This window comes from Bos indicus x Bos taurus, chromosome 7, assembly GCF_003369695.1.
Source record: "Bos indicus x Bos taurus breed Angus x Brahman F1 hybrid chromosome 7, Bos_hybrid_MaternalHap_v2.0, whole genome shotgun sequence".
Classification (NCBI taxonomy): Eukaryota; Metazoa; Chordata; class Mammalia; order Artiodactyla; family Bovidae; genus Bos; species Bos indicus x Bos taurus.
The window spans coordinates 71887877-71913921 of record NC_040082.1 but is presented as its reverse complement, the minus strand read 5'-3'; the positions used below and the strand labels follow the sequence as shown (position 1 = coordinate 71913921).

Here is a 26045-nt window from a genome sequence, read left to right as displayed (position 1 = left end):
ACTTATTTTGTAATTGTTGTTAAGGTGGAGTGTTTCATTTAGTATTCTTTAGGTCATTTTGTCTCAGAAGGCATGTGGGAAGGTGATGTTTTAAACACTTGTTTTAAAAAGTGTTGATTTTTATTGATGCTCCATGTTTTGTCTGTCTAAAGTGTCAACCCAAGAAAAAGGCTACGCCGCTGAAGTATGAAGTTGGAGATCTCATCTGGGCAAAATTCAAGAGACGCCCATGGTGGCCCTGCAGGATTTGTTCTGATCCGTTGATTAATACACACTCAAAAATGAAAGGTAAAACTTGCAGCTGATGATTATATAATATAGTGTGGAATTATAAACTTGCAGTTGCCTTTAGTAACAATTTATATTTACTTTTGATCAGTTCAGTAGTGTATAGTTATGTATTTTAACCTCTTTTGGATTTCTTTTAAAAAGGTTTATTTTGCTCTATGATTTTAAAAATTCTCATTTAGTCTATCTGTAGATGCCAGAAAAATGTTAGGCTTTATTGTGTAAAGTTTATATTATTCAGAATCATTTTTCAGTATATTTATGTTTTTCTACTTCAGTCTTCAGATTTGTGTCATTTGTTAGTTTTAAAGCTGAAATAATTACAAAGAATGCTTATAAATTATCTTGAATTTTAAAATCTTGATTTAAAATATTTTCTTCAGTTACTGTTGTTTGTTACTTGATTATTCTGTTTGTATCTTAATGTCTTAACTTCTCCCTGTTTCCTATTAAGATATTCTGTGATTTTATTGTAGTTTTAATGTATGTATTTTAGTTTTTGACTAAGTTACTAACACATATGGGGCTTCCCTGGTTGCTCAGCTGGTAAAGAATCAGCCAGCAATGCAGGAGACTTGGGTTTGATCCCTGGGCTGGGAAGAGTCCTTGGAGAAGGGAACGGCTACCCACTCCAGTATTCTGGCTGGAGAATTCCGTGGACTGTATAGTCCATGGGGTCGCAAAGAGTCAGACACGACTGAGAGACTTTCACTTGCACTTTTTTCACTAACATATGCACAAGGTTTAAAAAAAAGATCTCTGATCTGTCCGATTCTTTACCTCTTTTCAGAGAGTAGCCAATTGTTATTAATGTTTCTTTCTAAACTTGCTTTATGTAAATACAACTGTGTATTCTCATCTCCCTATCCTCCTTTTATTTAACATAAACGTAGCATATTGTAGGTACAGTTTTTTCACCTGTTTGACTTCTTGGAGATTATAACCATTCCCTGTTGATGGATGTTTAGGTTGTTTTTAATCTTGGGTTGAAAATATTATACATATACATACACACGTGTTTGTGTGCATACAAAACAGTGTTATAAACAATAACTGTATTTAATGTCTTTATCTGTAGGATGATTTACCACAAGTGGTATGCTGGATTTTATTTTATATTTTGAATACTAGTATTGAAGTACCCAAATACTTTTATAGCTCACTGTTTAAAGAAAATGATACCTAACTTTGTGACCTCCTTGGACATTTAAGTTCTTCTGTAGAAAATTCTTTTAGTCCCTCTGCCCTTCTATGCCTGTGACATTGCTGGTTTCTTACTCATTGTGGTGTCCTTTATGTGCACTAGTTGGGTCGATGTCATTTGTTCAACAAGTAATCAGTATGTTCTAGAAGTACTGTGCTAGGTATTGGGATCTAGTCATCGGCAACGCATTTTGCTTGCCCTTATATATAATTAGAGTCCAGGTGAAAAGAGAAGGCACCACCAAATAGACGAAATAACTAATTACTTAACAGAGAGGTGTGTTCAAGGAAAAATACTGATGATGTGAAGTGATGTTGGTGATGATGTGAAGGTACCTAACCTGAACTTTTGGAGCGGGGTAGTCAGGGCCAGTGGTGTAGGGTCGTCGGGGCCAGTGTTGCTGTAAAGTTATGTTTGATCTGAGATGTGATAGGGCAAGTAGAAAAGAAGGTTCCAAGCACAGAAAGTAGTATATGTTCTGCTCCTGTGAGGGCTGCAGCCCATAGAGTTATGGAATGTGGTACGGCGTGAGGCTGGAGAAATAGATGTGATTCAGATCATGTAGCATTTTGTAGACTTCATTAATATTTTGTATTTTTTCCTAAGAACAGTACCATTAACATGCTGTGAGCAGAGGGAGATGTGATCTGATCTATATATTTTCAAGTTCACTTAGTGCAGTGTGGAAAATGATTTGGAGGGGGCACAGATAAATCGGAGGAGATGATTAAATGGGTTTTCACAGTGATTATGTCAAGATTATAGTGGTAAAGAGGAAATGAAGACTACTTAGGGAGTAAAATGTGTATGATTTGTTAATGGATGGATAATGGGAAGTGAGGGAGAATGAAGGCTAAGGTTTCTGTATCTCAGGATGGTCCCCAAGTTTTTAGCTACACCAGCATGTAAAAATGTAGCCATTTCCTGAGAGCACTGGAACATCTACAACTTGGAGGTGACATCTTCTTGTTAATATTATTTGAAGCCGTGAGGAAAGCATGGATGTGTTGGCCTTGGGAGAAGATAATATGGTGAGAAAAAAAGGTGGCTCTGAGGAAGCCAGCATTTGAGGTCTGTGTGGAGGAGACTGAGTGTGCAAAAGAGATGGAAAAAAAATCAGAGATAAAAGGGAAACACCAGAAGCATATGGTATTGGTGACTAGATTTGTTTTATAAAGCAAGTGTGGTCAGTTTGGTTGAACGGTGCCTAGAGATGAGATAAAAAGTCCATTAGGTATAAGGAGCTGGAGATCACTGGTAATCTTTTTTGATGGTACAATTGTGGCTGAAGTGTGTGTGTGTATGTGTGTATTGGTAAGGGAAAGAATTCTTAGTATTCTATGTATTTATTATTGGTAGTCAATCTCTCCTAATTTCTGTTCTCTCTCCATATGAACTGATGCATCAGTAATTTGTTATTTTTCATCATCTTGAGGAAATACCACCTGGAACTTTTTCTGTCCCTTCAGTAGACATGGGTTACCTTCTGTGCCTGGTGAAGAGCTATCATCTTGGAGATTGCCCTCAATACTCTTGCGTCAAATTTCATCTCTTCCTTGTTTTTGATTTGCTTACTATTATATAAAATACATAGTAAGCCCTTAAGTAGTTTCCTGTAAAGGAAGCACGGAGGTAAAGTTTTTTGAGACCTTTGGGATCTGGACATATTTCTGTTCTTTTCCTGTACTTGTTTGGTAGTTGAGCTGTATAAAATAACTAGGCTGGAAATAATTTTTGCTCACAATTCTTTGAAGGCATTGCTCCATTGTCTTTTAGCTTCCAGAGTTTTCTATTAAATCTGAGATTGTTTTGATTTATGATCTTTTGCATGTGATTTTTGTCCTTTACTCTGAAAACTTGTAGTCTCTTCTGTTCTGATAGTTCATAGACTATACCTTGCTGTGAGTCTGTTTTCATTCTTTGTAATGGGTACTTAGTAAGCCCCTTTTGATCTACAAGGTTAGTTTTCTTTAGTTCTGGAACATTTTCTTGAATTTTTTCATTGATTGTTTCCTTCCTTTATTTTCCTGTAAGTCTTATTCACATGTTGACTTTTCTGCATTGAACTAATTTTTTTTTTTTTTTTTTTTGGTTGAATTTTTTTTGTTTTGCTCTACTTCATGGAGTAGAGCACACATGAGTGTGTTGATGTAGTTGGTTCATGGATTTGCTCACTTTTTGTTTTTTTTTAAAAGAAATTTCCTTTTTAAAAATTAATTAATTGATGTGCTGTGTCTTTGTTGCTGTGCATGGGCTTTCTTTAGTTTTGAGTGGGTGCTTCTCATTTCTGTGGCTTCTCTTGTTGCAGAGCATGGGTTCTAGGGCACACCGGCTTTAGAGACAGGTTTAGTTGCTCCATGGCATGTGGAATCTTCCCAGACCAGAGATTGAACTTGTGGCCCCTTCATTGGCAGGCAGATTCTTAACCATTGGACTACCAGGGAAGTCCATGCTCACTGTTGATTGATAGATTTTAGTATCTCTTATGTAAGTTAACATAATCCTCATCCAGGTGTTTCCCAGCTTCGGAAACTGTGTAACATACCTGCATGCTAATAATTTATTCACCTGTTCCCTCTTATTCTCCTGTCCGTAATGAGCCTATCCTTGAACATCTCTTTATTGTAGTGTTAGTGGAGATTAGGAGATGGAGTGAATTTAGAAGTGCTTACTCAATTCTTCATCTTGACCTGGAAATACTCTCACTTCATCTTGAATAGACTTTTAGCCAGTCTTGTTTTTATGTTTTTCTATATTTTATGCTTTTCTGTGCTTCCACTTCTGGAGTTCCCGTTGCAAAGCAATCTAGGGATAAATGTAAATCAGATTACTTCTTAGCTTTTCTCAAGGCTGACCTCTCATTCATTTGGTTTAACTCTTGTCACCATCTGACTTTCAGCTTTGCCAAATTTTTATTGTTTCTTTTCCTGTATTTTATATTTTGTATCTTTTTAAAAAAATTTTATTTGGAGGATAATTGCTTTACAATGTCGTGTTAGTTCCTGCTATACAGTAATGTGAATCAGCTATTAACTATACATACATCCCCTCCCTCTTGAGCCTCCCCCCCTCACCCCCGTTTGCTTTTATAAAAATTGCTATTTGTTGTTCATTTGCTAAGTCATGTCTAACTCTTTCCGACCCCATGAACAGCAGCAGCATGCCAGGCTTCCCTGTCCTTCACTGTCTCCCAGAGCTCAAACTCATGTCCATTGAGTCTGTGATGCCATCCAACCATCTCATCCTCTGTCCCCCCTTCTCCTCCTGCCTTCAATCTTTCCCAGCATCAGGGTCTTTTCTAGTGAGTCAGCTCTTTGCATCAGGTGGCCAAGGTATTGGAGCTTGAGCATCAGTCCTTTCAGTGTATATTCAGGGTTGATTTCCTTTAGGATTGATTTGACTTGTCCCTGCAGTTCAAGGGACTCTCAAGAGTCTTTTCCAGTACCACAGTTTGAAAGCAGCAGTTCTTTGATTCTCATCTCTCTACATCCTTAGCACCAATTGTTACCTGAGTTGTTTTTTTTTTTTTAAGTAAACAGTGTACATATATAACAGAATTTTATCATTTCATCCATTTTATAAGTTTATAGTTTAGTGGCATTAAGTACATTAACATTTTTGTGAAATTATTTGCACTGTCCATCTCTAGCACTTCTTCATATTCTTAAACTAAAACTCTACTAATTTAACAAAACTTTCAGCCCCTGGTAAATACTATTCTACTTTTTCTTATGAATTTGACTATTCTAGGTACTTCATATAAGTGGAATCATGCAGTGTTTGTCCATTTGTGTCTGGCTTATTTTATTTAACATAATGTCTGTAAGGTTCATCCACATTGTTGTGTTATTCATTTGTGAGGCTCAGTGATTTTCATTTATATATATATATGCCTCATTTTGTTCATCTTTACATCCTTCAGTGGATATGAGGGTTGTTTTCTCATTTTGGTTATTGTGAATAATGCTTCTATGAACATTGGTGTTCAGCTATCTTCCCTATCTGACTTTTTATTAATATCTAGTCCTTTTCATTTGTTTTCTTAAGCAAATCTTTCGAATTTTGTTTTCCCCCACTGCAGCCACCTTAGTTTATGTTCTGGTCATCCTGAGTATACACTAGTGGTGTGGCAACCCATTCCAGTACTCTTGCCTGGAAAATCCCATGGACGGAGGAGCCTAGGGGCTGCAGTCCACGGGGTCGCTGAGAGTTGGACACGACTGAGCATCTTCACTTTCACTTTCATGCATTGGAGAAGGAAATGGCAACCCACTCCAGTGATCTTGCCTGGAGAATCCCAGGGACGAGGGAGCCTGGTAGGCTGCCATCTATGGGGTCGCACAGAGTCGGACACGACTGAAGCGACTTAGCAGCAGCAGCAGTGGTAATTTCTGGTCTCCTGTGTCTCCTTTTTGTTTCCTCTTAAATGTAATATTCATTGGTCAAGGAGATTTATCTTTCTAAGGTACAGAACTGAACCTGTAGTTCTACCGTTTAAATGCAGATCAGTGCTAATGGGATAATGGTCAGACTCTTAACATGGCATCCAACCTCTTCAGGTAGTTTCCCTTTCCTTCAACTTTTTGATTTAGTGTTCTGAGCTACTTATTGTTCGTAGCTGTTTCATTTGTTCTGTTCATTTATGTCTTTGAGCGTTCTGGGCCCTCTTATAGGAATTTTTCCCTCAATTCTTTCCCTTTAAAAATTTTCTACTCAGGTGTCCCATTTGTCCTCCAATTAATGATTTTACTTAAAAAAAAAAAAGAATATTAACAACCTAAGTGTCCATCAGTAGATGAACAGATAAAGAAAATGTGGTATGTATACACAGTTTAATATTATTCACCCATTCCAAAGAAAGCACCCTTTCTATTTGTGACAGCATGAAAGTACCTGGCAGGCATTGTATTAAGTGAAGTACGTCAGAGAAATATAAATACCATATGAACTCCTTTATATGTGGAATCTAAAAAACCCAAAATCCAGAAAACGAAACCAAGTTCATAGATCGTGAGAATAGGTTGCTCGCTGTCAGAGGCCCAGGGTGGGGTGGGTCAGGAATGGCAAAATGGGTGAAAGGGGGGTCAAAGTAGTAGTTATAAAAGAAATAAATAAGTCACATGGATACACAACGTGGCAACTGTAGTTGATACTGCATTGTATATTTGAAATTTGCTAAGAGAGTAGATCTTGAAAGTTCTTATCACAAGAAAAAAAATTTTTATATTGATATAAATATCAAATCATTATGTTGCATACCTGAAACTAATTATACCTTAATGTTAAGAAATGCCATTGCCAATACATGCCATCAAATGATAAATTTGAGTGTATGCAATGCACTCAAAGATTAAAAAAAAACAGTGTTCATGTTACATCAGTTAGCATGCTGTTTTACTCTCTTTATACTGTGTGTCTCGTACCTGTCAGGCAGTGAATTCTTTCCGTTGTCTGTAACAGTGAGTGTTTTGCCTCTCTGTATGGTGTTCTCTGTGTAGCAAGTGCTTTCAGTTCTCTGTATGCTGGCACATCATAAATGTTTGTAGTAATTGAGTTTACTTGTTTTTGGGAGAATGACTTTTCAAATTGACTTTAAGAATCTGTGTGTGTGTGTGTATGTGTACATTTAGTCTTCCTTTATAGGTGGTTTCTGTTGAAGTGTTTACTAGATAGAGACTAGAGTTCAGTGTGTGTTTTTTTTTTTTAATAGAACTTGTTTATAAAATGTACAATAAAACAAAATTTAACCAGGTTGTAATTCAGTGTGAGTTAAAGTGAATTTTTATATAAAACAATTTCCTTTTTTTAAATAGAGACAAATCATTTTACCTGTGTAGCCCTGGCTGTATTTCTTTTGTGACCTTATTTTTTTTTACTGATATGAAAAATGATAAGAAAATAAATGTATAGAAGTACATATATTATGTAAATTAGATTGTAATCTTTTCTGGATGAGATTTGTATTGATTTTTGATAATTGCATGCATATAACTTAGGACAGTGAAGAAACTGTAGAATAACTGGATTTTTTTTCCCCAGCAGTTTTTAATTTATAATTTATTTATTAAGTTATTTATTTATTAATAATAGTTATTTAGTTTTTTATTTCCTTTTCTTTATTTTTCAGAAATTTCTGTAGTTTGAATTATCAAGTCCCACTTTCTCTGCAAATCCAGTGTTTCATTCTGAATTTGTTCTCTCTGAAGTTGTTGAATTTATTATTGTCTGTAAAATGGAGGTTATACCACTTGTTTTTTAGAGTTGATTGTGAAGAATACATGAAAAGCAGCTTGTCCAAAATAGCTGTGCCATAAGTGTTAGCACATCATATGTGGAAACATGTCTTCCTCCTTATATTTTAGCATAATATTTTATGTTTGTTTAGTGGTTAGTTCTTGGTAATTGTCATTTTTACAATACTGCAACTTATTATATGCCCTTTGTGATTTCTGGTAATGAGGGTATAAAACTTCTGGTTTGGAATAGATAGCATATCACCAGAGCAAAACATTATATTGTTTCATTAACATCTTAACCATTTTCTTGTCACATAAATTGAAATTTTACTTTCTATCTGACCTACCTTAAAGTTTCTTTTTCTATAGGTTTTTAGCTTGTTTTTTATGTTACTTTTAAGTGACAAGAGGCTTCTTTACAACTGCTGTGTTGCTGTTCCCTTGATGATGAGTAGTCTTTTTTTTTTTTTTCTTTTTTAAGTAATGACATTGTGGTTTTTGTTTTTATCTAGTTTCTAACCGCAGGCCCTATCGACAGTACTACGTGGAGGCTTTTGGAGATCCTTCTGAGAGAGCCTGGGTGGCTGGAAAAGCAATCGTTATGTTCGAAGGCAGACATCAATTTGAAGAGCTACCTGTCCTTAGGAGAAGAGGGAAGCAGAAAGAGAAGGGATATAGGCATAAGGTATTTTTTTTTTTTTTTTTTTAAAGCGTCTCAGATTATGTTTTTAGGGTTAGAGAGGGAGGAATCCCCAGCCTTTCTGGGACCACTCTTAGGGAACATAATTTTTCCACAAACCAAGGTGGAGGGTATGGTTTGGGGATGACTCTTGTAAGGAGCATGCAGTTCACAGTAGGGTTCTCACTCCTACGAGAATCTAATGCCACCGCTGATCGATGGGAGGCAGAGCTCAGGTGGTTTATGTTAGCCATGGGGGCTGACTCACCTGTCGCTCACTTTCTGCTGTGTGGCCCAGGTCCTAACAGGTCATGGACCAGTATCAGTCTGGGGGTTGGGGACCCCTGGTTTATGGGATCAGCCAAAGGAAGAAATATAATTTTTGAAATACAAGTTGGTGAGAAAATTGTCAGAAAGCTTTTTTTTTTTTTTTTTGCAGGGATAAGATAGGGCTAACCTTCCAAATATTTCTACTCAATTTTTTTGAGAAGTGATTTCAGCTTACTTTTGCCATGTCACTTACATGTGATAGTACAAAATGGCACGACCAGTCATGTTTGGGTCTATCTAATTTAAGCAGAAAATGATCATCAAAATGAAATGTTCTTCTCCCTCTCTAGATTAATTATTTTTCTTAAAAATGACAAATATAAGGCTTTGAACATTCTTGTTTTGTTTGTATTTTGGTTTTCGTGTGTGATTATCAATGCTTAAGATTATAGTTTCAAACCTTGTTGTTTTAATAAAGAACATGATGTTTTTGTTTCATTTGCTTGATGTTGTGTTTTAGTCCATTCTAAAAGGGGAAATAGTTTCTTTTAAATTTGTATTTCCTACTTTTAGACTATTATATAAAAATCATAATTTGGATAATTTTGAGTCAGTATGCAGTCCCTGCTATTTCCAACTGGAGTTTCTTCGTCTCTAAAACTAAGGTAGTAATATATACCTTGTTGAACTCTCGTGAGGATTAGCAATAAATAATTTGTATGTCACAGTATTCATGCTTTGAAACAACTAATGTGTGCTACTATTAGGATACAGGAGGCTAACTGCATCCTTTCTAATACTTTGGGTAGTTGGTGGTGGGGAGATATCAAAGTTTTTGTGTCAAGCCTTTTAAGTATGTGTATTAAACAAGCCCCCTTTCAAAAGAGTTTGCTTGGGCTTTCAGGTTCTGGAAAATTGATGTACTATGACCATAGCTAGACAATTAATGGCTATGTGTTTGTGTCTAAAGTAAATCAGATGATCTGTATATTGCTTTATAAGAAGAGGCTACCTGTGTAGTGGCCTGAATTGTTACATGGTCAGCAGAACATCTCTTTCACAAGTATTAAAGTATTTGTGGACACTAAATGATAGTTAGAACCTTGACTAACATCTATTGTATGAGGCCAGGGAGGGAAATAAGAGTCTTGAAAATTAGATATATTTCACAGAGCTTCGATGTCCTTATGCTATGCTGCTGCTGCTGCTAAGTCGCTTCAGTCGTGTCCGACTCTATGCGACCCCATAGACGGCAGCCCACCAGGCTCCCCCATCCCTGGGATTCTCCAGGCAAGAATACTGGAGTGGGTGCCATTTCCTTCTCCACCTTATGCTATGAGGATTCAAGAGCATGTATAACTTGTTAAGCTATCCAGGGTGTATTGGTGTCTCTGCACTACATGATTAAGCCCAGGACACTGTTTGATTATAATCCAGATTGTATATAAAACGTATAGAAAATTCTTGATTAGTCAAGGGCCTGGTGATAACCTGAGTTTCAAATTTCAGGTCTTGTAGGGCAGATCTGACTTAACTCATTTCTAGTTCTAGTTTTTCCACATTCATCTTCTTTAGCCTTTTGTTTTCTCTTTTATGCAACTCAGCAAGTGCTTGGCCTTCATAATTCAGGAAGGAAATCTTTATGATTGGCAGAGTAAGTAGGAGTCATCTGGTTATTCCTTGACTTAGTAATATAATGTTGATTAGTAATGTAATGTAGTAGTCTAATTTATGGTCCACTTTTTGTGCTTTTACTGGTAAGGAGAGTGGAGGGTTTCCAGGATCTCCAGTGATAGATCTTAGTGATAGAAGAAGTGTTGCGGAATCCCCATTAGCTAAGGTCTGACTGGGCTGTGGGAGGTAACAGCCTGACAGTCCCATAAAAGAGCCTCAAAGAAATATTATAAGGCTTGAAAAGCTTCTGATTTGAGAGGTGTTCAGTGATCATTTCCCTATTTCCTCTTCTATTTCTTAGATGAGTAATCATCTTTTTTTCTTTACATTTAAGGTTCCTCAGAAGATTTTGAGTAAATGGGAAGCCAGTGTTGGTCTTGCTGAGCAGTATGATATTCCCAAAGGGTCGAAGAACCGAAAGTGTGTCACCAGTTCAATCAAGTTGGACAGTGAGGAGGATATGCCATTTGAGGACTGTACAAATGATCCTGAATCAGAACATGACCTGTTGCTTAATGGCTGCTTGAAATCTCTGGCTTTTGACTCTGAACATTCTGCAGATGAGAAGGAAAAACCTTGTGCTAAGTCTCGAGCCAGAAAGAGCTCTGATAATCCAAAAAGGACTAGTGTGAAAAAGGGCCATATGCAATTTGAAACACATAAGGAAGAACGGAGGGGAAAGATTCCAGAAAACCTTGGCTTAAACTTTATTTCTGGGGATGTGTCTGATAAGCAGGCCTCGAATGAACTTTCCCGGATAGCGAACAGCCTCACAGGGCCCAGCACTGCTCCAGGAAGTTTCCTGTTTTCTTCTTGTGCAAAAAACACTGCAAAGAAAGAATTTGAGACTTCAAATTGTGACTCTTTACTGGGCTTGTCTGAGGGTGCCTTGATCTCTAAACGTTCTGGGGAGAAGAAGAAATTCCAGCGAGGTCTGATGTGTAGTTCGAAAGTACAGCTCTGCTATATTGGAGCAGGTGATGAAGAAAAACGAAGTGATTCCATTAGTATTTGTACCACTTCTGATGATGGAAGCAGTGATTTGGATCCTGTAGATCATAGTTCAGAGTCTGATAACAGTGTCCTTGAAATTACAGATGCTTTTGATAGATCAGAGAACTTGTTACCTGTGCAGAAAAATGAAAAGGTAAAGTATTCTAGGTATCCTGCCACAAACACTAAGGTAAAAGCAAAGCAGAAGTCTCTGATTACTAACTCACACACGGACCACCTAATAAATTGTACCAAGACAACAGAGCCTGGAACTGAGACGTCTCAGATTAATCTCTCTGATCTTAAAGTGTCAACTCTTGTCCGAAAACCCCAACCAGATTTTAGAAACGATGGATTTTCTCCAAAATTCAACACATCATCAAGTATTTCCAGTGAGAACTCAATAATAAAAGGTGGGGCTAAAAATCAAGCTCTGTTACATTCAAAAAGCAAACAGCCCAAAATTCGAAGTATCAAGTGCAAACATAAAGAAAACCCAGTTGTAGCAGAACCTCCAGTTGCAAATGAGGACTGCAGTTTGAAATGCTGCTCTTCTGATAACAAAGGCTCTCCTTTGGCCAGCATTTCTAAAAGCGGGAAAGTGGATGGACTGAAACTACTGAGCAACATGCATGAGAAAACCAGGGATTCGAGTGACATAGAAACAGCAGTGGTGAAACACGTTCTGTCAGAGTTGAAGGAGCTCTCTTACAGATCCTTAAGTGAAGATGTCAGTGACTCCGGAACGTCAAAGCCATCGAAACCATTACTTTTTTCTTCTGCCTCTGGTCAGAATCACATACCTATTGAACCAGACTACAAATTCAGTACATTACTAATGATGTTGAAAGATATGCATGATAGTAAGACCAAGGAGCAACGAATAATGACAGCTCAGAACTTGGTCTCTTATCGGAGTCCTGGTCTTGGGGACTGTTCTACCAGCAGTCCTGTGTCAGCTCCTAAGGTCTTGGTTTCAGGAGGCTCCAATCACAGTTCAGAAAAAAGTGGAGATGGCACTCAGGATCCAGTCCACCCTGGCCCTGGTGGGGGTGACTCTGCACTGTCTGGGGAGCTGTCTACTTCCCTGCCTGGCTTGGGGTCTGATAAAAGAGACCTCCCTGCTTCTGGCAAAAATCGTTCAAACTGCGTTACTAGGCGCAACTGTGGTCGATCAAAGCCATCCAAATTTCGAGATGGTTTTTCAGCCCAGATGGGAAAGAACACAGTGAACCGTAAAGCCTTAAAAACAGAACGCAGAAGAAAACTGAATGAGCTTCCAGCTGTGACTCTTGAGGCTGCACTACAGGGAGACAGAGAGAGTAGGGGTTCAGAGAACAGCTCCTCCAGAGGTGAAGCAGAAGACCCTGGTAAAGAACCAACCCTTCAATTAATGGGCCATTTAACAAGTGAAGATGGTGCCCATTTTTCCAGTGTTAGTTTTGATAATAAAGTCAACCAGTCTGACCCTGAAAAAATTCCTGAAAAAGGCCCCTCTTTTGAAATCAGGAAAGTCCCAGAGCTGGACTCTGAAATGAACAGTGAGAATGATGAACCCAGTAGTATAAATGAAGCAGTGCCTAAAAAGCGATGGCAACGTTTAAACCAAAGGCGCACTAAACCTCGTAAACGCACTAACAGATTTAAGGAAAAAGAAAACTCTGAGGGTGCCTTTGGGGTCTTGCTTTCTGCTGACCCTGTAAAGAAGGAAGATGAGTTCCCAGAGCAGAGACCTCCTGCTTCGACAAACAAACTAGAGGATGCACTGACAGATCCAAATCATGCCAACCACTTAGATTCAGCTGGGCCGCGGTTGAATGTTTGTGATAAATCCAATGCTAGCAATGAGGAGATGGAAAAGGAGCCAGGAATTCCCAGTTTGACTCCTCAACCTGAGCTCCCTGAACCAGGTAAGGATTCCTAACTGTGAAAGAAAGGGACTAGATGAAGTGACGATAATGATACCCTACCAAGTGTGGTCTGTTTTCACGGAAGACCTAAGTGTAAATTGGGAGGGAAGGGTTAATTACTTGAAGCGAAAAAAGGGCTTTATGTAGAAGGGTCAGAATTTTGATGACCAGGTTTCCACATACTTTCAGAAGTTACGTTTTACCAAGAAGCTCTTTTTTCTTTTGCTTTTAATAAGTATCAAGATCTGTTCCCCATTTCATACCTTTTTAAATCTGTGAGCTTTTGGGGATGCTGTATTTGAGAGGTTCTGAGTGTAAGATTAAAATCTAGTTGTTAGTTTACAGAAAGCAAATAGATTTTATTGAATGTTAAGCTCTTACAGCTTAAGGAAGGCTCTCCTGTTATATAGACAAAGGGGATATGTTTTTGAAAAAATGTGACTGTTTCGTGGTACTTATTTGAAGAACTTAGATGTCTTGCATCCCTTCTGGAATGAAGTTTGAGAATAAATTTTTAAAAATCTGAAATGCCAGGGTATCCTACCTTAGCTGCAGAAGGAAAGCAGCATACATTTTTCAAAATATAAGTATTATGCATTGAACTGACTTTCCCTAAAAGATTTCTCCATGTAGATTCTGTTTTCTAACAGCTTTATTGAAATATAATTCACATATCGTAAAGTTCACCTTTTGAAAATTGGTACTTCAGTGGTTTTTAGTATACTCAGAGACTTGTGCATCCATAAACATGATTAATTTTGGAACATTTGCATCACCCTAGAAAGAAATCTTGCAGCCTTTATCAATCTCTCTTCACCTCAGCCCTGTCTGTAGATTTGCTTGTTCTATACATTTCATATAAATGGAATCATATAATATGTGGTACTTTGGGTTTTTTTGCTTTGTGTTTATATCAGCACTTTATATTTATTATGGTAAAAAACACATGAATTTACCTTCTGAACAAGTTGAAAGTATATACTACAATCTTAACTGTGTGCGCATTACTGTACAGCACCATTTATTAAGCATGCTGTACGTTTCCCCATTGTATGTATAGTCTTGTTCAGTAGCTAAATTGTGTCCAGCTCTTGCAACCTCATGGACCCTGGCATGCCAGGCTCTTCTGACCTCTACCAGCTCCTGGCGTTTGCTCAGATTCATGTCCATTGAGTTCGTAATGCTACCTAATCATCTTATTCTTTTTGTCGCCCCCTTTTCCTTTTGCCTTCAATCTTTCCCAGGATCAGGGTCTGTTTCCAGTGAGTTGGCTTTGCTTCACGTGTCCAAAGTGTTGGAAATCCTTTGTCAGAGATAATTTGACATACGTTTAAGGGTTTATTTCTGTACTCTCTGTTCTGTTGATCTGTATGTTTGTCTTTATGGTAATAACAAGTTTGTTTTGACTACTGTAGTTGTGTAGTATGTTTTGAAAACAATGTATGATCAGTCTTTGTTAAGAGTATTTTGAGTATAGGATGGCTTTTTTTTATTTCTGCAAAAAATGACATTGGAATTTTGATAGAGTACTGAATCTGAAGATCACTTGTGTAGTATGATGTTTTGTTAATGTTAAATCTTTGAATCCATGAAACAGATTGTCTTTTCATTTATTTGTGTTTAGTACTCAACTCCTTCACATCCTTGCTTAAGTTTATTTGTGAGTGTTTTATTCTTTTTTATTGTATTGTGAGATTATTTTCTTAATTTTCTTTTTGAATTGTTGTTATATAGAAACACAAACTGGTTTTTAAAAATTAATTTATATAATTCATTTATTTATTTATTTGATTTGATTTGATTTTTAAACTTTACAATATTGTATTAGTTTTGCCAAAGATCGAAATGAATCCGCCACAGGTATACATGTGTTCCCCATCCTGAACCCTCCTCCCTCCTCCCTCCCCATACCATCCCTCTGGGTTGTCCCAGTGCACCAGCCCCAAACAACTAATCTCAAAAATATACAAGCAACTCCTACAGCTCAACTCCAGAAAAATAAATGACCCAATCAAAAAATGGGCCAAAGAACTAAATAGACATTTCTCCAAAGAAGACATACAGATGGCTAAGCACAACATCACTCATTATCAGAGAAATGCAAATCAAAACCACTATGAGGTACCATTTCACGCCAGTCAGAATGGCTGCGATCCAAAAGTCTACAAGCAATAAATGCTGGAGAGGGTGTGGAGAAAAGGGAACCCTCTTACACTGTTGGTGGGAATGCAAACTAGTACAGCCACTATGGAGAACAGTGTGGAGATTCCTTAAAAAACTGGAAATAGAACTGCCTTATGATCCAGCAATCCCACTGCTGGGCATACACACTGAGGAAACCAGAAGGGAAAGAGACACGTGTACCCTAATTCATTTATTTTTAATTGCAGGATAATCACTTTACGGTATTGTGTTGGTTTCTACTAAACATCAACACACAATCTGATGTTTTTTTAAAAAAATTGTTTATTTTTGACTGTGCTGGGTCTTCATTGCAGTGAGGGCTTTCCTCTAATTGTGGCAAGTGGGGGCTGTACTCTCTAGTTGCAGTGTTCAGGGCCCTCATTGCGGTGGCTTCTCTTGTTGCTGAGCACAGGCTCTACGGTGAGCAGGCTTCAGTAGTTGTGGCTCCTGGACTCAGTAGTTGTGGCACACGGGCTTAGCTCCTCCTTGGCATGTGGAATCTTTGTGGATCACAGATCGAACCCATGTCTCCTGCATTGGTAGGCAGATTCTTTACCACTGAGCTACCAGAGAAGCCCAGAAACACAACTGAGTTTTAAATGTTGATTTTTCTATCTTTCAGCTTTACTCAATTCATTATTATTCTTACGGCTTTTTTTTGTGGAATCTTCAGGGTTTTCTTTACATAAGATCATGGCATCTATGAACTGAGATCATTTTACTTTTTCCTTTCCAATTTGAATGTCTTTTATTTATAAAATGTCTTTTATTTATAACTGTTTATAATTCTTGTCAAATAGCTCTGGCTTGGACTTCCAGTGTTGTGTTAAATTGGCAAGAATGGGCATCCTAGCCCTCTTCCTGATCTTTCAGTTTTTCACTATAGATGCTCATGTTAGCTGTGGGATTTTCATATATAACCTTTATTTTAGATTATTTCTTTATGTTCCTAGTTTGTTGAGTGTTTTCTATTAGGAGAAAGTGTTGAATTCAGTCTTTTCTGCACCAATTGAGATGATGGTGGTGCTTCCCAGGTGACTCACAAGTTAAGAATATTCCTGCCAAAGCAGGAGAGGCAAGAGATGTGGGTTTTATCCTGAATCTGCTCTCATCTCACATGCTAGCAAAGTAATGCTTGAAATTCTACAAGTCAGGCTTCAACAGTATGTGAACCGTGAACTTCCAGATGTTCAGGCTCGATTTAGAAAAGGCAGAGAAACCAGAGATAAAATTGCCAACATCTGTTAGATCATCAAAAAAACAAGAGAGTTCCAGAAAAACATCTATTTCTGCTTTACTGACTACTCCAAAGCCTTTGACTGTGTAGATCACAAAAAACTGTGGAAAATTCTACAAGGGATGGGCATACCAGACCACCTTACCTGCCTCCTGAGAAATCTATGTGCAGGTCAGGAAGCAACAGTTAGAACTGGACATGGAACAACAGACTGGTTCCAAATCAGGAGAGGAGTATGTCAAAGCTGTATATTGTCAGCCTGCTTATTTAACTTCTAGGCAGAGTAAATCATGCAAAATGTCGGGCTGGATGAAACATAAGCTGGAATCAAGATTGCTGGGAGAAATATTAATAACCTCATATATGCGGATGACACCACCTTTATGGCAGAAAGTGAAGAGGAACTAAAGAGCCTCTTGATGAAAGTGAAAGAAGAGAGTGAAAAAACTGGCTTAAAACTCAGCATTCAGAAAACTAAGATCATGGCATCTGGTCCCATCACTTCATGGCAAATAAATTGGGAAACAATGGAAATAATGAGAGACTTTATTTTTTTGGACTCCAAAATCACTGCAGATGGTGACTGCTGCCATGAAATTAAAAGACGCTTGCTCCTTGGAAGAAAAGCTGTGACCAACCTAGACAGCATATTAAGAAGCAGAGACATGACTTTGGCAACAAAGGTCCGTCTAGTCAAAGCTCTGGTTTTTCCAGTAGTCATGTATGGATGTGATCAGATCAAATGTGATCAGATCAGATCAATCGCTCAGTCGTGTCCAGCTCTTTGCAACCCCATGAATCACAGCACGCCAGGCCTCTCTGTCCATCACCAACTCCCAGAGTTCACTCAGACTCACGTCCATCGAGTCAGTGATGCCATCCAGCCATCTCATCCTCTGTCGTCCCCTTCTCCTCCTGCCCTCAATCCCTCCCAGCATCAGAATCTCTTCCAATGAGTCAACTCTTCGCATGAGGTGGCCAAAGTAGTGGAGTTTCAGCTTTAGCATCATTCCTTCCAAAGAAATCCCAGGGCTGATCTCCTTCAGAATGGACTGGTTGGATCTCCTTGCAGTCCAAGGGACTCTCAAGAGTCTTCTCCAACACCACAGTTCAAAAGCATCAATTCTTTGGCGCTCAGCCTTCTTCACAGTCCAACTCTCACATCCATACATGACCACTGGAAAAACCATAGCCTTGACTAGACGAACCTTTGTTGGCAAAGTAATGTCTCTGCTTTTGAATATGCTATCTAGGTTGGATGTGAGACTTGGACTATAAAGAAAGCTGAGCGCTGAAGAATTGATGCTTTTGAACTGTGGTGTTGGAGAAGACTCTTGAGAGTCCCTTGGACTGCAGGGAGATCCAACCAGTCAATCCTAAAGGAAATGAGTCCTGAATATTCATTGGAAAGACTGATGCTGAAGCTGAAAGTCCAATACTTTGGCCACCTGATGCTAAGAACTGACTCATTGGAAAAGACCCTGATGCTGGGAAAGATTGGAGACAGGAGGAGAAGGGGACAACAGAGGATGAGATGGCTGGATGACATCACCGACTTGATAGACACGAGTTTACTCAAACATGAGTTTGCTCAAGCTCCGGGAGTTGATCATAGACAGGGAAGCCTCATGTGCTGCAGTCCATGGGGTGGCAAAGAGTCCAAAGCGACTGAACTGAGCTGAAAGATATTGAAATCAGGGTGTTGTCTTATTACTGTGGAATTATGTTAGAGATCAGTAGCAAAAGATATTTGAAAATAACCCATATATTTTCAAGTGTAATGTGTCATTTACCAAGAAAGATTTTTAACCTAGCCATTGAAAGCTTCAGTAAAGTTAGAAGACTGAAAAAGCACAAAGGGCAATTGCAGAGAAGTAAGCATTTAAATGAGCAATTAGTATCAGAATGAGAAATTTATTTCAAAGATACTTTAAAAATCCCATGTATTTGGAAATTAATTGTCCAGTTTTAAACAGTGGGTGTATCTTAAGAAGCCATAGCAAGGAAATAGAAAATAGAAAATAAAAATGCAAAGAGAGTTTTCCAGAATTTGTTGCATGCAGCTTCAGATGCTCAGTGTAGTTGAATACAACGTGGAGTTTTGAATAAGGTATGAAAAGAAAGCAAATAATGGACACTAGGATAAAAATTTGTGAAATTTTGAACAAAATCTGTAGTTAATAATGTTGTACATGTTAATTTCCTATTTTTGTTTGTTTTTACAAAGCATAGTATTTCTTTAGGTTCTCAGAATTGAATTAGAAATGTCAAGCCTCATTCAAAAAATGTTTTTAAATCACTAAGAAGATAAGCTTTCTAGACTTTTAGGTGTAATACTTGATGCCAAAATACATGAAATTATATCAAAGTTTTGAGTGAATATAAATTAGAAATCTCGCATTCAGATTAAGTCAAACAAATGGAATGAATGTCATAAAATTTTTTGCTAGACAATAACTCATTTTTTCCAAAATACATGTTATACATATTGTGTATATATATATGTATACACATATATATATATATGCATACACCCACATAAAAGCTTTTCTATTATGCTTATAAAGACTTAAGAAAGAAAATTTTTTTAAAAAGGATGGAGAAATTGGAAAACATGCTGAATGAAATAGTAGCACTGATTTTGAAATAGAAGAAGTAAAATAAACTAGATAAAAGTAAAAATCATCATAGAGTGTACTTGTTTTTAAACATGACTGCTCATTAGAAACACATCTGGAGCTTTGGAGAAAAAAGTAATACCAGGGCATTTGTATTCTTCAAGAAATTCCAAGATAATTTTGATATCCATCTGGATTTTAAAAAGTGATTACAGGTTTTTCTATAAAATGGTAGTTTAGTCTTAAAGAATTCTAGTATTTTTTGTTGACTGTTATTATTTTTTGTTGACTGTCATGGTTTCTTTTAGATATTGGTGTTCTCTTGTAGATCACTGAGTTTCCTGAATACAGTTGTTTTGAGTTCTTTGATAATTCATAGATCTCTGTTACTTTATGATTAGTTTCTGGAGATCTATTTTGATTCTTTGGGATGTGTTTCCTTGTTTCTTCGTATATTTCATAATCCCTCCTCCCCCTACCCCCCTGCCCCTATTTTCATGCATTTGAATTTGATTAAACAGCCACTTTTCTGAGTCTTTACAGAGATGCTTCATATAGGGGAAGGCATACCAATCATCTTGGCTAGAGATTCTGGGGACCTCTGGAGTCCTTTTTGTAGAATGGGTTTGTGTGGGCTTGTGTGTGTAGTTTCCTAATCAGAGAGGTTTGTCTATTTCTTTTTCAGGAGTTTGCAATCTCTTGCTTCATCTTGTGTTTTTCTGCAGTACTGCAAGTTAGTTGTTGCTATTGCAACAAGATTTCTCACTGTCTTTAATTCTCAGCAGCTCCCAGGTATCTAAAGAAGCCAGCTCTCTGTTAGCTCCCACAAGCAGGCCAAACAGGTACTAGTCCCTTGGGCAATTTTCTAAAAACCCAGATTTCCAAATGCTCCCTCTTTTACCTCCCTTTGTAGAGAGAAGCCAGGATTTTAGTACTTTCTCCCAGTCTTACCAATCTGGCCCCTGTCTATGTCACTATAGCCCCTCTGGTTCCACAACATGTTGTTCCCTCTCTCCCTTATTTGTAGTGCCTCCAAGAGTCCAAACTATGTGACTTCTGTTGGGTTCCCAGTCAGATTAGACAGAAACGCAAAAACTTCAATGTTGGACACCTCCAACATTCAGCTTTAAGGGGGAGCTCAATTGTGCTTGCTTTCGGAGTGGCAGTCTCAGGTAAAGTGGATTGGCTCTTTTAATCCATTTCAGTGCTGTTTTTCATGGGTTTGTACTTGCCCTGGGGTACTGTAACTTCCTAACTGATTCTGCCTTCCTGCCGTACAAGTTTTGAGGAACTGCCAGAATGTTTTGCAAAGGTGTCTACCTCTACATATGCACCTATTTAACAAAGCTGTCCTGGTTGGTGTCAAGTGCTATCTCATTACTGTGGTTTTGATTTGCATTTCCCTGACGACTGACAATATTGAACATCTTTTTTTATATGTTTTTTGATCAGTTAAAATGTTTATTGGGCTGTTTGTCTCTATTATTAAATTGTAAGAATTCTTTACATGGTCTATATATAAGTCCACTATTAGGTATGATTTGCACATATTTTCTCATATTTTATGGGTCACCATTTATATTCTTAATCATATATTTTGAAGCAAAGACATTCTTAATTTTGACAAAGTCTGATTTGCCTATTTTTTCTTTGGTTCATTGTGCTTTTGGTGTCATAGCTAAGTAACCATTGCTTAATCCAGTTGTCTCAGCACAATTTGTGGAGAAGGGTATTCTTTCCCCATTGAATGGTCCTGGCACCCTCTTTGAAAATCTTTTGACCATAAATGTGATGGTTTATTTCTGGACTCTCAATTCTTTTTTATTAATATATATGTCTAACTATATGCCAGTACCACAAATTCTTAATCTTTTAGTAATTAATTATTGTAGTTCTGAAGTCAGAAAGTGCAAGTCTTCCAACTTTATCCCTTTTCAAGACTATTTTGATTCTTCTGGATTTTTACATTTCTGTATTTATTTTAGGAGCTTCCTATCATTTCTACCAAAAAGCCAGCTGGGATTTTGATAGAGGTTGTGCTGAATCATAGGTCAGTTTGAGCAGTGTTGGCATTGTAACAATGTTAGGTTTTCCAACCTATGAACAAGAGATGGCATTTCATTAATTTAGGTCATCTTTGATTTCTTTCAACAATATTTTGTAGTTTTCAGTGTACAACTCTTGCACTTCTTCTGTTCATTTTATCCCTTAATATTTATATCCTTTTTTGGTGCTATTATAAATAAGATTATTTTCTTAGTTTCATTCTTGGATTTCTCATTGCTAGTATGAGTATTGTACAAGTATTGTACAAGTACAATATAGTTGACTTAAAAAATTTTTTTTACTTATTTTTTTAATTGAAGGATAGTTGCTTTACAGAATTGTTGGTTTCTGCCAAACATCAACATGAATCAGACATAGGTGTACATATGTACCCTCCCTTTTTGAAGCTCTCTCCCACTTTCCTCCCCATCCCACCCCTCTAGGTTGTTACAGAGCTCCAGTTTGAGTTCCCACAGTTGACTTTTATATATTGATCTTATGTGTTGCAACCTTGCTGAACTTTTTTTAAAAGCTCTAATCATTTTATTCTGAATTCCTTAGGATTTCCTGTGGTTCCCTAGTAACTCGCATGGTAAAGCATGTGCCTGCAATGCAGGAGACCCGGGTTCGATCCCCAGGTCAGGAGGATCCCCTGGAGAAGGAAATGGCAACCCACTCCAGTATTCTTGCCTAGAGAATTTCATGGACAGAGGAGCCTGGCAGGCTATAGTCCATGGGGTTGCAATGTCTTCAGCCAAAAGAGATTGTTTTGTTTCATCCTTTCTAATCTGGGTACATTTTGTTTCTTTGTCTTGCCTAGTTGCCCTAGCTTAATCCTTCAGTGCATTGTTGAGGACAAGTAGAGTGAACAGACATTCTTGTGTTACTCCTGATGTTAGGGAGGAAAGCTTCTGGGATTTCAGCATTTAACTATGATATTTATTTACTGGGATTTTGATACACAGCCTTTCATACTGAGAAAATTCCCTTCTATAGCTAGTTTGTCTTTCAGATTTTTTTTGTGTGCTTACTGAGATGATTATTCCTGTTTATTTCGTTTAATATGACCTATTAACTTTCTTATGGGGGCTTGAATTTTCCTGTCCATCAGACTGTAAACCGACAGGAGGATCAGTCACAATTTCTCAAGGACTTGTCCTCTCTCCTGCTCCCCTTCTACTTGGTGCTGAAGCACCTTTCCTTGTGGTCTCCTGGGGATTGGGATACAGTTTACTTCTGTTTCACTGTAACTCTGAGGATAGAGTCTTTTGGGGCCCAAGTTTAGTCTCCTTTAAACTCCTGCCTCCCAACGGGGTTGCCAAGAAGTCCTCAGGACAAAATCAGTTTCAGTGCTTTCCTTATTTCCGTGGGCTATTACTTTCCATTGGATTTTGGTTTATAATTCTTTACAGTTTAGTCAGTTTTTACTTTGTTTAAGATAGATTTTTAAACATATTTACGCAGTATTTGTATTTACTTTCAACAGGTGATTTGGGCTGAGTAACTTGCCATTATTATGAACAGTTGTTTATATTTTTGCCTCCCCCGCCCCCTTTAAATTCTTTTTCCTCTGAGATCCCAGAACCAGAGAAGTAGAGGATTTAAAAATCTGTATTGGTGGATTGATGTTGCTGTTAGTATTCTAGTTTCTTGGAAAATACCAGTGTTTTGAAGAAAAGATCTAAACTTACTCAGGGTAAAGTTTACGTTCTACAAAAGTCACACACTTTTTAAGTGTGCAAGCAACTGTTTTTTAGTAAATTTACTGAGTTGTACAAATATCCCTATAAATCAGTTTTTGAATATTTATAGCATTTCTGTGGAGAAGGCAATGGCATCCCACTCCGGTACTCTTGCCTGGAAAATCCAATGGACGGAGGAGCCTGGTAGGCTGCAGTCCATGGGGTCGCTAAGAGTCAGATACGACTGAGCGACTTCACTTTCACTTTTCACTTTCATGCATTGGAGAAGGAAATGGCAACCCACTCCAGTGTTCTTGCCTAGAGAATCCCAGGGACAGGAGAGCCTGGTGGGCTGCCGTCTATGGGGTCACACAGAGTCGGACACGACTGAAGTGACTTAGCAGTAGCAGCAGTAGCAGCAGCATTTCTGTAAGATACATCATAGTTAGCCCCTGTTCCTATTCCTAGTCCCAGGCAACCACTTGTCTACTCTCTTATCTCTATAGATTTGCTCTTTCTGGACATTTTATATTAATGGAATTATACAATGCATGATCTTTTTGTCTTTGTTTTTTCATTTAATATAATGTTTCTGTGGATTACTAATATTGTGGCATGTAGCAATATCTTACTCATTTTGGCAGTGTACCCAGGATTACCCATGTCCCTGATGTCATATTTCTCATTTCCAGCGTGTTCCTCACTTTGAACATCCTACCTTGCACTCGGGGACTCCCACAACAAGCGTGCCCCATGTCCTGTGCATGCTGGGCACCTCATCTTTCTCTGCACCTGCCAGGAAAATCCCACATTCAGGGTGCCCCATGCCTAAAACACCCCTACTTTATAACTTTCTATGTCTTGAGAACCCTATATTCTGTGCACCTAGCACCTGGGCACCCGGGCCGCAGATATGGATGGCTCTGCTTACCTGTTCCCTGCTTTCCAACGCTTGCCCTCTTTTTGTTGTGCCCAGTGTCTTGGGCCCCCATGCTGACTGCCCTGGGTGCTGTACCCTAGTTTACCCCAGTGCTTGCTAAGCCTGTGACCTTTTCTTTTGTGTTCCTTTTATTAAGAGAACACCCATATTGCCACATTAAAATGAGGCAGGAATAACATTCTCTGAAGTCACCGTAATATGAAGTACTCCTGGCCCCTTGAGTAGATTGTATCCAGCATTCTGTAGGCATTAGCCTCTGCTCCCAAAGAGTTTATGGTATAGTAAAATGATTCTTGTTGTTGTTCAGTCGCTAAGTCTTGTCTGACCCTTTGCCACCCCATGGACTGCAGCATGCCAGGCTTTGCTGTCCTTAACAATCTCCCCAAATTTGTGCAAATTCCTGTCCATTGAGTCAGTGATGCTGTCTAACTGTCTCATCCTCTGCAGTACGAAAAATAAAGTGATTACAACGTGTGAAGTATATTAAGACTAGGATAAAGTTTTATAGGGAAATTATAATAGATACTTGTTTCACTGTTAATTCAAAGAGAAATGGTATGGTACTTTGATATTTTGGTTATAAAACATGGCAAGAGCTATTTTTTTAAAGCAGGTACCCAGAATTCTATATCTTATCTTTTCTGTTGGGGTACATGCCATACATTTTAAAATGTTATATTGGCATACATTTAATGGTATATGGATAACTATTTTTTTGATGTTTCTAAAGTGAAACTCATCACAACTGTGATAGAAAGTACGTGTGAAATGCTTTTGAAATTCATGTTGTAGTACTGATTGGGTAAATATTCTATCTGGATATTCATCAAATATTCTGCATAATCCAGCGAGAAGTTGTTGTTTAGTCACTAAGTTGTGTGATTCTTCTGCAGCTCTATGGACTATAGCTCACCAGGCTCCTCTGTCCATGGGATTTCCCAGGCAAGAACACTGGAGTGGGTTGCCACTTCCTTCTCTAGGGGATCTTCCCAACCCAGGGATCAAACCCATGTCTCTTGCTTTGGCAGGCAGATTCTTTACTGTTGAACTACCTGGGAACCCCCTTAAGAGAGATGCTACGTGGTGTTCTTTGTGAACTTGCCTGATTTAGAATCTGTATTGTATTATTAGCTCTGTTGCTGTAGGACGCTGTGTGCTCTGCTGTGCCTAGTTGCTCAGTCATGTCTGACTCTCTGCGACCCCATGGACTGCGGCCTGGCAGGCTCCTCTGTCCCTGGGATTCTCCAGGCAAGCATGCTGGAGTGGGTGGGCATGCCCTCCTCCAGGGGGTCTTCCTGACCCAGGGATGAAACCCAGGTCTCCCGAATTGCAGGTGGATTCTTTACCATCTGAGTCACCAGGGAAGCTGCTATAGGACTAGTTTCAGTTTAATTTGCTTGAGATTAGGAGGGCTGTTTGTGGATAGAGCAACAAAGGTCTTCCTTCCTCCCAATTTTTGCATAAGATAAACCATAGCAAATCATTTTTACCCTCCTGGAGCTTAAATCATGGTGTTTTTTGTGAATTTCCTATTTCTCTTCCTTTGGGAATGCAGAGATGGTTATAATGAAAACATTGGGTTTCTCTCTAACTTTTTGTTTAATACTGAACTTGTGCCTCTTGTTTTAGCTGTGCGATCAGAGAAGAAACGCCTTAGGAAGCCAAGCAAGTGGCTTCTGGAATATACAGAAGAATATGATCAGATATTTGCTCCTAAGAAAAAACAAAAGAAGACACAGGAACAGGTGCACAAGGTATATTCCAACATTTCAACAATGTTTTATCAGTCCTTTTAGGATACTGCAATTTTGCCTTCAATATCATGTTTCATCTTAACGGGACAATAGTTTCGTTAACTGGAATCTTGTTTTGTAGTTTTTTATTTCCAGTTTCTGGTATAGTATTTAGCATATACAGAAAAGGTATAAATGATTCTACATACTATGTGTATATAGTGTGTGTATGTATATTTTCCCCTTTTGCTTTTGAAATGATTTTAATGATTTAGAAGTATTACTGTGATAAAATATTTAGTAAAAAATAATACAAATAATATAAAAATAATAGCTTGATCCTGATTCTGT

The 26045-nt window shown here is 38.1% G+C and overlaps 1 protein-coding gene across 8 annotated transcripts in view; it reads left to right on the top strand.

Moving 5' to 3' along the window:
* Positions 1-26045, top strand: part of NSD1 (nuclear receptor binding SET domain protein 1) — a 153453-nt gene that overhangs the window by 65516 nt on the left and 61892 nt on the right. For all 8 annotated transcript variants that reach the window (XM_027546876.1, XM_027546874.1, XM_027546878.1 and 5 more), the window contains 4 exons: positions 153-288; positions 8241-8413; positions 10686-13254; positions 25591-25715. In XM_027546876.1, coding sequence (XP_027402677.1) covers positions 153-288; positions 8241-8413; positions 10686-13254; positions 25591-25715 — 3003 coding nt within the window. The remainder of the gene's footprint in view (positions 1-152; positions 289-8240; positions 8414-10685; positions 13255-25590; positions 25716-26045) is intronic.